Source organism: Uloborus diversus, chromosome 6, assembly GCF_026930045.1.
Source record: "Uloborus diversus isolate 005 chromosome 6, Udiv.v.3.1, whole genome shotgun sequence".
Classification (NCBI taxonomy): domain Eukaryota; kingdom Metazoa; phylum Arthropoda; class Arachnida; order Araneae; family Uloboridae; genus Uloborus; species Uloborus diversus.
Genome location: NC_072736.1, coordinates 131,574,839 through 131,592,332, shown reverse-complemented (window position 1 = coordinate 131,592,332; position 17,494 = coordinate 131,574,839). Strand labels below are relative to the sequence as shown.

The 17,494-nt window shown below is 33.7% G+C and overlaps 1 protein-coding gene across 1 annotated transcript in view; it reads right to left on the bottom strand.

Annotated features, from left to right (window-relative positions):
• Positions 1–17,494, bottom strand: part of LOC129224984 (synaptogenesis protein syg-2-like) — a 252,472-nt gene that overhangs the window by 26,726 nt on the left and 208,252 nt on the right. Inside the window, exon 3 of the mRNA XM_054859532.1 lies at positions 6,657–6,792. Coding sequence (XP_054715507.1) covers positions 6,657–6,792 — 136 coding nt within the window. The remainder of the gene's footprint in view (positions 1–6,656; positions 6,793–17,494) is intronic.

Genomic DNA, 17,494 nt, shown 5'->3' with positions numbered 1-17,494 from the left:
TGAACAACACAGATTTTTTTTTAGGCGAAAATGTCGGGTTTTTAAAACTAGTAGTGTGTCCGTCTCTATAACTTTAACTTCACTTTTTCAATTTGAAAAAAATCTGAAATTTTTTTGCAGAATGTCTGCAAAATTTTGCCTTTAGACATATAATATCTTCAGAAATATTCGATCCAGCACTAATATAAACTTTACCCGCCTTGAAGAACCAGTTGCTCTGGGGAATCGCCTACGTAAGTGTTTTCTTCTCCGTAGAAATTTTTCGTGTACATTATGATCGAAATGAGAGGTGGTAGGGTTTTATTTTATGTTAGAGACAATTTCATTTGCAATGAATTGGTTATAAATGATAAACCTACTGACATTGATATGGTTTGACTGAAGTTAATGAGCAATAAGGGCAAAAAATTGCGCTTTGGAAACGTTTATAGGCCACTTAATTCGAGCCGGGGACAAGATAAACAGATGTATCGTATTATTAGTGACATATCCAGTAAGGGATCCGTCATTATAATGGGGGATTTCAATTTTTCGGGTATCGATTGGAATATTTTTTATCCTAGTAATGGCAGAGAAGAGAAATTTTTAAAAGTAATTGAGTAATTGGTGACTGTTTCTTGGATCAAGTTGTAACTCAGGGGACTCGAGAGGAGGCGATTTTCGATCTAGTTTCCTGTGACGTAGGAAATTCTGTTCATGAGTTGTGTGTAGGGGATCAAACTAGTGATAGTGGTCATAACAGCATTAGGTTCCGGATTGAATTTGAAGTGTACTAAGTTGAAAATTTTATGTTTGTGCCCAGTTTTAGAAAACTGAGTTTGTTGCACTTAGGCAGAGCTTGAAAGAGGTTTTTTCGTCAGGATTGGAAAATAGCGAAGTAGATCAGCAGTGGACGGAATTTAAGGAAAAACTAGCCAATACGGTTGGGGATTATGTTCCATTTAGGAAAAAAGGTGTTAGTACTAAAATTTGGCCCATGTGGTTCTCCAGAGAGATTAAAGAAGCTCTAAATTATAAACAAGCGGCTTTTTGTCAGTTTAAGGAAACTGGTCAGAGTGCAGATAGGCTCCAGTATTGTAAGGCAAGGCGAAATTTTAAGTATTTGGTACGGATTCGGAAAAGGGAATTGGAGCAAAGGCTAGCAGATAATATTGATGGGAATCCTAAAAGAATTTTCGCTTACGCTAATTCTGGGAAAGCTCGAAATAGCCAAATTGGGCCATTGGTTGATGAGCATGGAAATTTAATCCAAAACGATAGGGGAATTGCAAATGTTCTTAATAACTTTTTTTCCAATGTGTTTAACGATACCTGTTTCTCAACAGTTGACACTAGCAAGACACAAGCGATTATGCAGCTTAAAGGATTTTGTATTTTCCAGGGAGAATGTTCTATTTTATTTGAAAAAATTAAAGCAACTAAAGCTCCAGGATCAGATAATATTTATCCAAAAATTTTAGTTTAATGTGCAGAGGAATTAGTGGATGTTATTTTAGTGCCAGAGCCAGCCAGTGCCAGAGAACTGGAAACTGGCTAACATAACGCCGCTCTTCAAAAAAGGGTCTAAATAAAGGTAATGCTGGGAATTATAGACCTGTAAGTCTGACTTCAGTGGTTTGTAAGATTTTCGAAACTTTGATCAAAATTAAGATTATGAATTTCTTAGAGACTAATAGTCTGTTGACTAGTTTGCAGTATGGGTTAAGGAAAGGTAAATCGTGTGCTACTAATTTATTGCATTTCTACGACAAGGTTACCTTGGCTTTAGATAACAAAAAGTGTGTGGATGTTGTTTATATTGTTTTTCAAAAAGCTTTTGATAAGGTACCGCATGTTGCTATTCTCAGCAAACTAGCTGATATAGGAATAGGAGTAAAAACTTTATTTTGGGTTAGGAATTGACTGACTGGAAGGAAACAAAGAGTAGTTGTGAGGGAAAATCATTCTAAATGGAGTGATGTTTTAAGCAGGATTCAGTTTTACGGCCTCTCTTGCTTATTATTTTTATGAATGACATCAATGGGAATATTTATGGAAGTATGAGTTGTTTTGCTGATGATGTAAAAGTTATGGGGATTGTAGAAAATGAAGAACAGGTAAAACAGCTTCAAGAGGATTTAGATTATATTACTAAGTGGACGCATAAATGAGGTATGGCAGTTAATGTAGGAAATGTCAAGTGCTACACTTAGGTCATGGAAATAAGCGTACAAGTTATCGTTTACAGGGTGCAATCATTAGTCAGGCAGCAAATGTTATTGATCTGGGTATCTTAATAAATCAGGACTTCAAGTTTAATCAACAGTGCAGCATTGCAAGTAACAAGGGCTAGCTTTAAGAGGGCCATTGATCTTCATTGAGAATTAATAAATTTACTAGGACCAGCCTAGCTGGGCCAAGAGCACTGTTGCTGGTCGTCACATTTGTATCTGTATTGTATTGTATTTGAAATCTTTGTTGTGACTTTTAGCTCTTAGTTAAAAAAAATTGCTCTACTGTTGAAAAATAATCTGAATCGGAACTTATCGGTGAAACGAGTGTGTTAGTGATTGCTTTTCCGAGTTGTTGCTAACACAGGCAATGCTTTTTTTTTTTTTTTTGATAAATATGGCTACTGAATTAAAAAAAAAATTATCGATAGACTACCAATATTTTACTAGCAGCAAAATATTTAAAAATATTTTTCTTCCTCTTTTAGTTTCTAATGCTTTTGGCAAATTCTCGCGAATTCAGACTACGCAATGTTCCATTTTACTGTACTTTAAAGTCGATTACATTGACGAGGAATATACTATCGGGTTGTCAAGCATAAAATGAAGCAAAAAATGCACTTAATTGAATTCGATTTTTTTCCAATAAAACCTTTTTATTTTTAATCAAAGTATGCACCTATGTTATCGACACACTTTTGCCATTTCAGAGGTAACGCATTTATTCCTTTGCTGCAGAAGCCTGGATCACATGGAGTCGATGAGCTCCTGAAACGCCATTTTGACAGCTTGTGCAGAGTTGAATTTTTTTTACAGATAAAAAGTTGTTTAAATTTTGAAAGAAATGATAGTCAGTAAGCGCAAAGTCTGGCGAGTACGGTGGTTATTGAAGAGTTTCCAACTTCAACTCCTGTAACTTTGACGCGGTCATTCGACCAAGCTTTGTCGTGCAAGAGAATTGGAGTCATCCGATTAACCAATTTTGGCTGTTTAATTGCAAGATTTCCCATCATTTCGTCTCGGTGATAACAGTAGACATCCGCCGTGATCGATCAACCAGGTTCCACAAAGCTGCGGCGAATGACATCTGAGCCAGACCACCAAACAGTAACCATCAGCTTCTTCTGGTGGATGTCTCATTTCGCCTAGTGTTTTGGTGGTTCATTTTTGTCCAATTGTGGTGAACGCTAACGATTATCGTCCATGATCCATTTTTCATCGCATTAAACGATTTGATTGAGAAATGGTTTGGCTGTGTTGCGAGAAAGAAGAGAAAGACATGCGTCGAGTCTTCGTTTCTTTTGTGTATCAGTAAATTCATGCAATACCCACTTGTCCAGCATTTTCACTTTACCGAATTGTGCCAAATGAGTCAAGATTGTTTGCTTTGATTCATTGTACATTAATGATAATTAACGCGCACTTTGGCTTAAATTAGCTTCCACAGTAGCTTTCAGGACGTCATTATCCACCTCAGTCTTGGGTCGACTTAAATAGGCCGAAATCTCCCGAACAAAATTTCTTAAACCAACGTGCTACAGTCCGTTTGTAACCACTTGATTGCCCAACACACTATTGATATCGGCGTCGGCGACTGCCTGCCGTTTTGTGACTGGAATTCATACTTCATTTAACGCCCGAATTTTGCTGATTTCCATAGTTTCATTTAATCGTCAATACAGAAAAAAAAAAGAAAAAAAAAGCAATTTTTTTCAAACTGACATGCGTTAGAAAGAGAAAAAGATATATCTTTCACACGAAAAAAAAAAAAAAAAATGCCGAAATACGGCGTCTACCTGTAAATGAAGCTACGTGCAATTGAAATAAATACCATGAACTTTGTTCCATTTCATACTTGACAACCTAATAGTTCAAGAAGTAATAAAATATATTTTGAGTTAGATATATATGAATTAAATGATTTCGTAGTACAAAATAAAAAAGGTGTTTGCTCTTTCTTTCATACATCGAAACTTCAATTGATCCGGCAAAACCTGGACAGTTTGTGGTTTTTCTTAAAAAATATAGATATTCCTTGACCAGTTTTCGAGAGAAATAGTTTTTTCTGCTAAAAATTTCTCTATCGGAACAGTCTGCAGTAAGCACATGAACATGGTCCATGCTTTTTTGCACTCTTTATGAAAGAACAAAGGGAAAATGTCTTCAGTCTCCTCCCTTAAAGTTGCTCCTATCCCTTCACTCAACCTATAACTTGTAGCATAGGCACACAAGGCTGCAATTACCCTTCCCACTCCCTCATAGAAAATGGAGGTCAACTGAAGGTCACTTCAGATTGTAGGGAACAGTCACTATCATCAGCTGTCACAAGAAACGTGATTTACGGAACGTGATAGATTCTTTTTTAGAAGGCATTGTTCATTTTTCTAGAAGATCGTTTTTTCTCCACCGAGTTCACTGGATTTACACCGTAACCTGCACGTGAGTTTCCACCTAAGTCTATTTTTAGGTGGTTTCGAAGAAAACTTTAAGGGTAAAGCTCCGATAAAAGGGGGTTGGGGTTGGGATGGAGAAAAGTAGAACAATGGATTCCAAGAGAAATTTTAGAGTACCATGAGCTGGATTAGGGATGAATCTTTGATTGATTTTTATTTTGAAGTTATCTGAAAATGTAGGGATGTGTTTAGGTGTGTGCCACATTTTTCTTTCGCTGATAGTTTTTTTTTTTTTTTTGAAAGATTTTCCGTATTTGGAAAGTAAAATTCAGGGTTTTGACAGAAAAATATAATAACTTAAAAAGCAATTAGAACACAAGTACGAAACTGACGTATAAGTATTTTTTTTCTTGCTACTAAAATAATCACTTTCGAACTGAATTGTTGTTCATGTTTCTTTAATGAGTATAAAAATAAGATCCTTTTTTCGGAGTTCTTTTCCGTGTAATATTTTTCAACAACGTACTATATCCACTCGCCACGGTAAAAGATTGGGAATATATTCTTCAATTCAATACATATGTAATGAAGAGGAAATTAAGGAATTGAGAAAGTGTGAGAATTCCAAAAGATGTTTTAGTGGGGCAGAAATATTTTCGTTTACACGCTAAATTTCTATCTTGGACAAGTGTTATTTCGAATCCGAGTTGTTGACCCGTTGACTGTAGAATTTAATGAATATTTGAACAAAAAATAAACTCTTTCATAGTTGTACAGCTAAAATATAATTTTGTTAGTAGCTTCATGAAATGGTAATGAAACTAAAAGCGAGTAATGAAATGCAGAGAATTTTTCCGTTGTTTGTCATCCATTTTAAAAATTGTTTTCATGCCCTCATTTTTTAAACAGCCACCAGGCAAAATCATTCATAAAAAAAAGTAGAATATCATTTAGAAGAAACAAATCGATTAATTGTGAGTTATTGAGAAACAAAATAATTTTAAGATGTTCTTTTTTTCCTGCTTTTAAAAATAGAGAGAGAGTGAGAAGAATTTTACGAGATGAATGACTGGCAATAAGCGTTTCTCAATGGCTCAATAAAAAACTTGGAGCTTTAATTCTCTTTTGTGCGTGTCTTTATATATTGAAGCTTCTGGGTCACAGCAAATGTTCCCGATGTTTCTGGAATTTGGTAACCTTCTCTCTCTCCAGCAGTACGTCCACCCTCATCCTCCTTAGTTGATGTCCAAACTTATTCATTCTAATAACACAAACCTCACTTGCAACCAATGGTTCTTTGCCAAGTACTGAATCCTATGTCTCTGCTCTTTTGTAAATACCACCGCCGTGGCCAGGTTTTAAAAGAATGTACTTTTCCGGGCAACAGGTGCCTGGTTTTAAAGATACGTATAGGCAACTAACACGGTGTTAGTAGCATCAACACTTAACATATCACTAATTGGTTAAAAGATCGGTTAGCATTGTAGTTACTAAGTATTGGTACATCTAGTAGTAAGACAACATTTGTCATTTGGAAATGTTCCAAACAGTTGCCTCACACTATTGCCGAGTAGTGTCCTTCTGGGAACATGTACATGCCAAGCCACCCTAGAGTCTCTCCCCCCCTTGCCTTAGATATTACTACGGCGTTTTTTAAAATTGTTGGACCCATGTCTAGTTGGCAAATGTGTTGTTTCTAAAATAAGGATTTAGACATTATCTTGCTAAGTTTCACTTTGCTAATCGGTTTAAACGACATTTGACGCAATCACTGAATAAGATAGACACTTTTCAGCGGAGTATTTTAACCAGATTTTGCGTTGCAGTGAAAAAAGTGTAAGTTGACCACTTGAGGTGCAGTACTTTAGTGGTCGACTTAGACAAGTAATCAACTTACAGAGGTCGATAAATATGATACAGGACTAATTCTGTACCTGACAGAAGATGTCAATTTAGACAGGTGGTCTACTTTACAAGTTTTACTGTACCTTCAAATAAAATATCCAAATTCATCAGCTTATCGATCCTGGGAGTGAGAATGCAAATCATTTACCATATATTTTGATTTCCTTCTCCCCCTCGACTGTTTGGAATGTCGGCGACTCGGCAGATGCTTCACAGCGGTAGATGCCTTCTGTGTCCAAATCGGTGCGGGATAGATACACGTGGCCTTGTGCAGACCTCTTCAGCTGTAAAAAAGCATGCGAAGTGGCATTAAAAATTGATTGAAAATCAAATGAAGCTTCTAAAGGGTGCCCCGAAATTAACGCAAGATTTGAGTTTGCCGCTATTTTTGCAGTAAGTTGTTGGTAACCCTGAAAAAAGAACAATTTGACAGCAGAGAGTTTAGGGTTAGTAAAAATGTAGCGTTATATAATACAACAGCGTATTTTCATTATTGAAAATTATTTTAAAAAATAGAAAAATTGAGGCTGGTCAAGCAGCAACTGTTACTGGTGCTCAATATCACCACATGATAACACAGTTCTTTCTGCCGAAATTGGATGCTATTGATGTGGTCAACATGTGGTTTCCGCAAGAAGTGAACGAATTTCCAGTGAAACAATTCAATTACTGCATGGGACATTTCCTGGTCGTGTACTCTCTTGTTTCAATGATCAGAATTGGCCCCATAGGTCGTGATTTAACTCCATTAAATTTGTTCTGATAGGCTTTCTGATAAAGTCAAAGTCTCCATTGTTACTAACCCTAAACTCTCAGTTGTCAAATTGTTCACATCTTGTTCACAAAATTCACATCTTGCGATAGTTTTGGGACACTTTAGAAACAAGAGGATATAATTGCCGAAATTAATTCTCCTCAATAACTATAGTTAGAGCAAACCTAACCTCTTAGCATCGCATTGCTGAGATTAGGATCTGTATAACCTTTACAATGCTGCCAGGTGAGGTTTGCCTAAACTATAGAACACATTCAGCTTCACTTTTTTTACGTCATAATATTTAAAAAAATTTCATTGACGGCTTATCAGATTTTTATAATTTAATAAGAAATAATTTAATTTAATAATGTAATGCATATTAGAAGAAGGAGGGGTGCAAAATGTTAAATACTAACATTTCTGTGAGAAGCACTACCCCTTTTTTAGACATCGGTCTGTTGTCTACATTTTAAAATTCTGTTGGGAGAAAGGTGCGATACATATTAAAAACTGTTGCCAATTTAGCTCTAACAGTAATCAATAAAAGAGAAAAATCACCTGACTGAGTTTTATTCTCAAAATTTAGTTTTTGAAGAGTTGAGAAACACGATCCGAAGTTGAAGAGAAGGATTTTTTATAGCAGGTGCCTCATTAAGTTCGGAATAATGAGGAGTAACTGTTGGCAGAGGATTCAAGATGTCTTGATTTATGGCGGGAACTGATTTATGAATGCGAAAAGTAGTTTTCTTTCTTTATTAGTTTGGGCCTTCGTGCTTTTTTACGGCAATTTCGTGTCCGCTGATAGTTTTGTTCCTATTTTAAGAAATAGTTTCCAAAAAATTTATCGATTGTCAGGAAAATTTTTGAAAAGAAATTAGAAACGATGAGATAATTTGGCTTTTGTGTAGTTCCAGAAATAGTTGCTTAAAAGTTACGAGCCAACTTTTGTGGTGATGAAATATGATTTTGTAGTTATACATAAAACCGTTAGACTGCAGTTTTTGAAACAGAATTTATCATGGTTAATTGCCATTAATTAAAAATGCAAAAGCGTGATATGACACGTTGGTGGAAGGGTTTCAGGGTTCGGGATTTCTCCCTCAAGGTTTTCGGTTTTTAATAGAGACCGTGGGTTCTTGAGATCTTGTTCGAAATTCTTAGGCATTGGGTTTATTCATGAAACAGATATATTTCTTGAATATTTTAAAGATAAAAAAAAAGTATCTTTACTAAAATATTGTGGCGAAGCAATCTAGAATGTGAATGCTCAATTTTTTTAAAAGGTTGCGTAGGTGAAAAAAAAAAAATCATTCGTTTGTTCTAGTCCTAGGTGTTATTTTTCTTTTACGTTGTATAACTTTCTTGTCTATCTTGTACTATTAGTAAAATTGTATCAGGCCAAGGCATAACAAAACATTTTTTTTTTCAGAAGACGACTTTTACATCGTTTTTTTTTTTTTTTGATTCATGAAATTGTTCCGAAGAAATAATTATTGAGAGGTCAATTTTAGAATTTATACTATCCCCATTTTTCACTGCATCATTTTAAGATTAATAATAAACTAACTACAATAGAAACAATTACAAAATATAAGTAAGAATCCTTATATATATGATCTTAGGCTTTCTTCTTCAATCTTAGAAATTTTATGAGCACAATCTTAGGTCTTGCAAAAAATCTCAATGACAGTCCTAGTTGGTACGAAATTCTTGATTCGAAAAAGGCACGATTCCGTCCTTACGATACCGGTGTAGAAGAACAGGCGAGAAAAGATGTCAAGCAGCAAAAAAAAATATGCTTAGGAGTTTTAGGGTCCGTTCTAGCGATGCGTTTTGCGCTACATTAGAACCATCAAAATTGACCATTGATGGTACTAACGCAGAGCAATCGAAGAGCTTAGGAAACGTTAGATAAGTGCCAAGCGATCTACTAGATTTCACTTACTGGCACATGGATTGGCCAATTGATTTCTCTATTTTATAAAAAACCTTACTTTTGCCTTAATCATCGTCCCTTTTTCCGATTAATTTCTTTATTATTTCTTAATTACTTGTCTTTATCTGAGACTTCGGCGCGCTACCTCACAACTAACTGCATCTATCAGTAGCGCGAAAATACTGTGATCGTCTGGTTATGCTTCTGTCTAATCTAATTTTTTATAACATCATCTTATAGTCATTTAAGACTGAAAATTGGATTACCGTATTATGACTCATTACATGGCTTTCTTTCCCGACTAGAACTTTTATTAAACTAGAGAATTTTGATGCCTCAACTGTCTAGTTTAAAAAAAAGTGCTTTAGTTTTCTAACTAACTGTCTCTTATATAATTTGTCATTTAAGTTAATTCAGTACTAACTGACACGAATATTAAATTTTTAGTAGCTGGTCAAAGAGAACTATATGTGTGAGAAATAGCGCCGTTTAAGTTAATTAATTTGCGTTAGTTGGTATTTAAGTAACTGAAATTCCCATTTAAGTTAATTAAATGCCAAATGACAAAAGTATTAAGTTTTTAATAGCTTTTCAAAAATTAAGACATATATGAGAAATTTAAATTGCAAGGCACTACTGTGCTAGGATTAAGCGAAATGATTTATTGCAATTATTTAAATATCATAAAATACGTCTTAGTTACCAGATGAATTATAAGTAAATTAGGCGCACATGCCTTAAACAAAAAACTAGGCGAAAGCATTTCTACTAATCAAGATTGCCAGAAATATACCAGAATTGATATCAGATGTGTCATTGCTGTAAATTATCCTACGCTCAAAACCAGGAAAAGTGTGATGGAAACTTTATGAGTTTCTCCAGTTCATTTTCTCAGCTACTCTCCTATGACAATATTCTAATAAATGAAACCGCCTCTTCAACTAAACGAAACTTCTTGGACAACGAGTGCAAAGGGAAAAGTCTGCCATGGTTATTATTCCCTTTTTATCATTAATGAAACTAATTTTTTTTTGGGTTGGAGAAGAAAAGAGAAACTATAAAGATGAGACTTTTTGCCGCCCTTTTTTGTGCTGAGAGTTATTAAAGAACAATAGTTTGACGAAGAGGGATTTTACCCCCCATTATTATTCCCTCGTTTCCTCTCAGGCACGATAAAATTGGATTCGATGCCTTATATACTTCTCACCTGCACTTCGGAGTTTTTCGTTTCCGATCCATTAGTTTTTCGTGCCGTTTCGGTAAATTTCGGAGATGGGAATAATAAATGTCGGGGAGCCCGAAGTTTTGGAAGCTCGACCGAGCGCGTCCAAGCTGAAAATTCTAAGATTCTGAGAAATATGAGGAAGTTTCTTTTCCTAAAATGCTCATTAGGCGGGAATTTATGCAAGATGTAACTTAAATCGCTATTTCCTGGAAGAGTTTGAAGTTCTGGAGAATAAAAATATCATATTTTTCAAAGAAATACACTTTGTTTGAAATTTTTTCGATGTTCCATTTTTATGTTCTTTCCTTTAATAGAATTAAAACGTCTCGAAATATTAGTATAATAAATTTATATCTATCTGTTCGGAAAATTGTATTCTAAAATCGTTATGTTGAAATATTAAAGAAGGTGATTTTACGTCAATAAAACGTAAGCAGTCAAGTATGCATTGGGAGGGGGACGTTTTCAAGCTTTTTTTGGAAGACCAAGAGCATTTTGTTTTTAATTTACCGAACATGAGCAATCACTAAGGAGTTTTAATGAAAAACTGTCAGAAAATTTATGAGCAAGCACTTTTAAAAAGCTTCTAATCACACTGACCAAAAAATTTATGAGCAAGCACTTTGAAAAGGTTCTAATGAACACATGCCAAAAAATTTATGAGCAAGCAATTTGAAAAGTTTCTAATGAACACCTGCTAAAAAATTTATGAGTAAGCACTTTGAAAAGTTGAATGAAAAACTTTTTAACAAGCACATAGAGGTGTTTCTAATGAAAAATCGTCAGTCAGAAAAATTATGATTAACAGTATAAAGAGTTCCTAAATAAAAACTGTCAATTAGAATAGTTATGAACAATCACTTTAAAGAATTTCTAATGAAAACCTGTCAGAAAATTTTTGAACATGGACTAAACTGTTTGTAATGAAAAATCTGTCAGTTAGAATCTTTCAATCACTTTAAAGAGTTTCTAATAAAGACCTGTCAGTAAGAAAATTTATAAACTTGCACTTTAAGCTGTTTCTAATGAAAAACTGTCAGTTATAATCTTTAAAAAAAATCACTTTAAAGAGTTTCTAATAAAGACCTGTTAGTAAGAAAATATATGAACTTGCACTTTAAGCTGTTTCTAATGATTGTTAGTTAAAAATTTTCTGAACATGCACTTTTAATAGCTTTCTAATGAAAAACTGTTAGTTTGATTGAATCTTTAAGAACAATCACTTCAAAGAGTTTCTAACGAAAACTTGTTAGTTCGAAAATTTATGAACATGCACTTTAAAGTGTTTCTCATGAAAAAAGTCAGAAAATTTTAATGTACTATGTTCATACTAATAAAATCTTTTTATCCCGCTAAAAAATATCGATTAGTCGTTATGCACAATTTTTATTGCGACTTTGTAGCAAATAACTTGGTATTTGCAAAGGAACTAATTTTAATTGACCATAGTAGCTGCTAAAAGATTCCATTACAAAAGTTTTGATTTTAGTAGGCATAAAAATATACTTAATTTTCTAATTTCTTTTTTCAAAATTTCTTTTAAAAAACATTAAGCTCGAATCATTACTAAAAGTATTAACTTGCAAATAAATGATTTTCGACCAACATTAATTGAAGTTAAAGAATGCATGAAATGAAATTTAAAAAAAAAAAAAAAAAAAAAGATTGATATCTAAATATTAAAAAAAAAAGCTTTTTCTTTGTCTGTTATTTCATCAGTAGATTTTAACTGCGCACTAGTTATCAAAATATTTTGAAACACTGAAATTAGATACAATCAATAAGATTCTGCCATTAGTTTTTGCAGAAATTGATCCGAAAGCAGGACATTCAATTAAACCTACATGAAATCTTAGTTGCTCAATTATGTAATGAGAATGAACTGAATTTCAATTGAGTACATATATGATGATACGAGATAGCAATTCAGTAGGTAACAACATTAATAAATGCTCAATTGTGCGAAAAGAAAAAAGGCAAATAATCTTGTAGAGCAAAGGTTGAAAAATACAGGATGATTATAATGGGGGTGTTTCCTTCACGCGTACTACTTTTAATCATTGAAATTGATGTAATAAGGAAAAAAAAAAACATCGTGCCAGAAAATTACTTTAGGTTTTCAAACATTTAATTTTAATTAATGTTTTAAAATGTCAGATTTCTAAAGCATAATGTTTCATCGAGAGACATCAAAAGTGAAGACAGCCATCTTGAATTGGAGCACGTGGTTGTCTTTTCTGGCAAGATATCACCTTATATGATGATTTTTCAATGCGAGCAATTATTAGCGAAGCGAGAATTGTTTTTTCAAATAAAATATTCATTTGGTGAAGTTTTGCAATGTCCTGAAAACTTTGTTCAGGTAATCCTATCGATTTGTTCTCTTGTGACGTCAAGAGTGAAAATGAAAACAGTGACTGAACGTCTTTTTTTAAGAGAAAAAAAAACTCGCATATGTTTTAGATTATAGGTACTCTTTCAAAAAAAAAAAAAAAAATGAAAAATTGGAAGCAACTCAATTAAAGTTACGCTTTCAGCCCCCTAGGTTCGAAACTACTGATCACAATGAGTTGATATTTCAGCAGAATAATCGTGAGGCAAAACAACTTGCTCGACGAAAGAAAAATAGCTCCAAAATGTACCCATAGATGCTGCTGGTCATGTTAGTGCAAGTGAAGAATAAAAATTATAGCAAGAGAAGAATTCTTTTTATTATTTCTTAAAAAGTACATTTGAAGATCAGGCGATAATTTTCCCACTTCTTTTTTTATCACAGCTTGGTTCGTGTTGCGCATGTTTAGTCTTAGTAATTAGTACATTTCTACACAACAATATAAACCGTGACAGTACCAACTATCGTCACATTTAGTTTTTTTTTTTGACCCTTTTTCCATTTGCCTCATGATTATTCAGCTAAAAAATACCTAGTCATTTTGACTATTATTTTTAAAATAGAGCGTTTGAAAATCGTAACTTTATCTACAATTACGTTATATATTGCATGCACGTGCTCCGGAGCTACGTTCGGTGATACAACGAGTCTCTTTTACAGGTCGAAAAAGTTTTGACATTTGAGACAATAAGGGCAGTTCACATGCTTATGCTCATTTTATTTCAACGCAGTTCCGACGCTTCAAGGGCTCCGTTAGAACCATCAATGCTAACCATAGATAATTCCATAGTTGTGCCACAGAGTTGGCAGATGAACTGGAAGCGGAAACAGAACACTTCATTTTACAGCAGGTAGGATCAGCAAGATCACGCAAGCAGTAGAAGTTCTTTACTGCTTGCTCATTCTCTCCCTGATCACACCTGCAACAAAATGAAGTGTTTTGTTTCTGCTTCCAGTTCATCTGCCATCTCTTTGTGGTACTACAGAGAAATCCCATTACAACGAATACCAATGTATCCAGATGCATTTTCAGTCCCAATTTAATAACCTTTACATCACTTGAATTCCATAACAAAGGTCCCGATACAACGAACAAAATTTGCGGTCTTATGGAGTTCATTGTAACGGGATTTCACCGCACTATATCCATAGAGTTAGGAACATAATTCTATTCTTAACTCTTCGGTTCTAACGCAGCGCGATTGAAAAACTAAGAACGTTACAAGCGATATGCCTGAAGTGCGCTAACTTTGCGAATGCGTCGCATTTACAAGCATCATTCCAAGTTTCGCCGACGCTGCGCTGAATTCAATCATAATCTCTTTGCATTCGAAAGTTCCCAGAAATCGTTTCGTGCTTCCGTAACGTGTCTTAGCTGAAACAATTAATAATTCCAACGCAGCGCAATCGCAACGCAAATGTGTCATATGAACAGGCTCTAAGAGCTGTAGCATCAATCAATTTATGTTACAGTAATAATAATATCGAATTGGAGCATTCGCAACTCCAATAAACTACAGGGGGCGCTGCAGCCACTATCTAATGGCGGATGAAAAAGGTAAAACAAACACACGCCGTAACTTATAACTTGCTTTGACGCTCAGTGATTGATAGTAATTTTTCATCGTGTTTGTGGGAAGAATCTTCTAAAATTACATTACACCACAAACTGTCTGAAGCCTGTAATTTACCCCAAAGAAAACACGTGGAATGGAATGTTTTACCTTTTTCTTTAGTATTATTAATCACCGCAAGGTAGCGTATTCGAGCTCTGGAGTTACGAATAGCAAATTGTTTGAAGGGTATCGTGTTAAAATTTGCCAATTACAAAACAACATTATGGTTGCAGTTTTGAGAATAATTGAGAGTATTTCTTTTACACGTAATTGGCTATTACACTGTGTAAAAACAGCTCAGTTAGGTGTTTAATAAATTCCTTTGCAGTGTTCTTGAATATGAACCCATTATACGTTTTTTATTTGAAAGGAAAAGTATTTAAAACTCATTAATTATACACAACTACTTATGTAAAGATGTTCTTCCTTTACTATCAGAAATCAACATTTCCAATGGAAAATCGAATTTCATTAATCTATGACATTTCAGCAGTTATAGTTTTCCACACAAGACACGAAAATTAGTTAATGACTGAAGTTACGGTAAAAAATTAAAACAAATTTCTCAATATCTTAATAAGAGTATTTCTGAAAGTATGTGTACATAATTTGTGAAAATGTCTCATAATTAAAATCGATTTTCCTGCAGTTGCCATTATATATTAAACTATTACAAGCGATATAATTATAACTTTTATTGATGACCAAATTAAATTTGCACTTAAGTATTGATGATGTGATTAAGATCGATAACTCCATGCACTAATAGACTATATACATAATACGGATCATTTACTTGATTAGAAAACTCCAAAGTTGCCCCTGAGAAACCTGCCATTAGCTCTTGAATACTTTAATGCATTAACATTCGTCCAGTTTGTATTTTATAAAGAGCTGAGGTCCTTTTTTGTTTTGCAATATATACAGTGGCTCCCAAAAGTGTTCGCACAGCCTTGAAATTTTGTAGTAAAACCAAAATAACGCAAAACTGAATTCGAATATGAAGTCCAATTTTTTTTTCACATCATCCCTATGCCATTCTGAATAAAACTCAGCAGTTTTTTCAAAATATTGCCAGATTTTATTTTTGAAATTTGTCAAAAAACGAAGAGACAGAGAAAAATTACGCCACAAAAGTCATCGTACACTGAAATATTTTCGAATAAATTCATGATTAAAATTATCATATGTGTTTTTTTTATTGTTTTTGCATTGTAATGACACTGTAAAGTCATTTGCCTTTAATTTTGTGCTTATTTATTCCCTAATATTCTGCTTATTATTTCAAAATGGCAGGTAAGCGTCGAAAACAACAATCATGATTCGAAATTTGATTTTTTTCTCTCACAGTAGCCATAAATCGGCTTGAAATGTCTCCAAATTAGTTAATTTATACCATTCCGTAGTGAAGTGCTTGATAAAATGCTTTAAAGACAAGAATCGGATCGAAAACAAAGGTAAGAAAAGGTCAATTGGCAAAGTTAACAAAGCGTTATCGGAGGTTTACAGTTAAAAAAATTATGAAAAATAAACATTTGAGTGCTGAAAAAGCTTCTGCAGACTTGAATGAAACATTTTATTCTTAGTTTTCACGTAAAATTGTTCGCCAAGTTCTCTGATTAGCTGGATTAAAGGAGACCTTTTCCCGCAGAAATTTTCTTGTTCGTGCGAAAAACAGAAAGCTTACGCTTTCCGTCGTAAAATCAATGATAAATAGGCTCAAAACGTTTTGGAACAACGTCCTACTTATAGATATAAATAAATTTAATATTTTGGGTTGAATTGTTGTATAATTGTCAAGAGAAGAAAAAATGAGGAATTTAATCTTAAGAACTTAGTTGGATCAGTTAATCAGGACGGTGAAGGTGTTCTTGTGTGAGGGTGCATAACAGCATCAGTACTTTTAGAAATTTGGAATTTTTTGATGCAATAATAAATCATACTGTTCATTTAAATATTTTAAAAAATAATTTTAAACTATTACCCCAAAATTTGGTAATCGGAAACAACTTTGTTTTTTTATCAAGATAACGATAAGAAGCACACGTTTGCGTTTGGCGCCTCAAAAGTTGTCCTTAAGCTTAGAAATATCTCCTCAATCGCCAGATTTAAACTTAATGGAACATATTTGGAGATATCTGGTAGCTAGATTACAAAAATACACCATTGAAACGAAAAGCGAACTAGAAACAGTAAGACTCGAAGTACGGCTGAACACTTACTCAGAAATTGCACAAAAAAAGAAAGAAAAAACAACGAAATCTATTCTCAGACTTTTAAAAGCTGTTGTTGATACTGCATGATATTTTACTAAATAATAACTTTGTAAAAAGTTAGATTATTTACCAATTTTTTGACATTTTTTCAAAGTGTACGAAGACTTTTGAGAGATAAAATTTCCGGCAATTTTTGGTTTTTGATTTTTTAAAAATTATGTTTAAATGTTTTATTAAAAATTTTCATGTAGTTTTGTGAAAAATAGATCATAGATCTTATAAGAAAATTCCTATTTCGAAATATTAGTTCTAACTAATGGATAAGGACATATTTCATTGAAAGTCGTAGGTGTACGAACACTTTTGGGAGCCACTGTAGGTAAACTTTTCAGCTATAAAACTATGTAATTTTTTGGAACATATTTTGAAACTAGGTAGTTTTTATGTAATTTTTATATGATTGTCCTTAACAAATGAATTCAAATGAAATCCTCATATATATATATATATATATAATAAGAACTTTTATTGCAGTTTATATTGTATTTCCAACTTATATTTCACTTGTTTATTGTGTTTTTAAATGTTTTATGTTTTTGTATGTGTTTTCGTATTAGTATGCATCAAAATTGTTCCAAGTGAGTGCTTGGTAGCTTGTGCGACCTGTTCTGTTCCCCTCAATCACCATATCCGGTAAAACCCTCACCAGAGTTGGTACGTTAGTGATTGGTGGGGCTTGAATAAGCAAATAAATAAATGACGGTCTATGGAAAGGGGACTACTCTGGATGTCAATCTGATCTTGAAGAATGGAGGGCCGACCTATGCATTGCAAATCCGCTGTC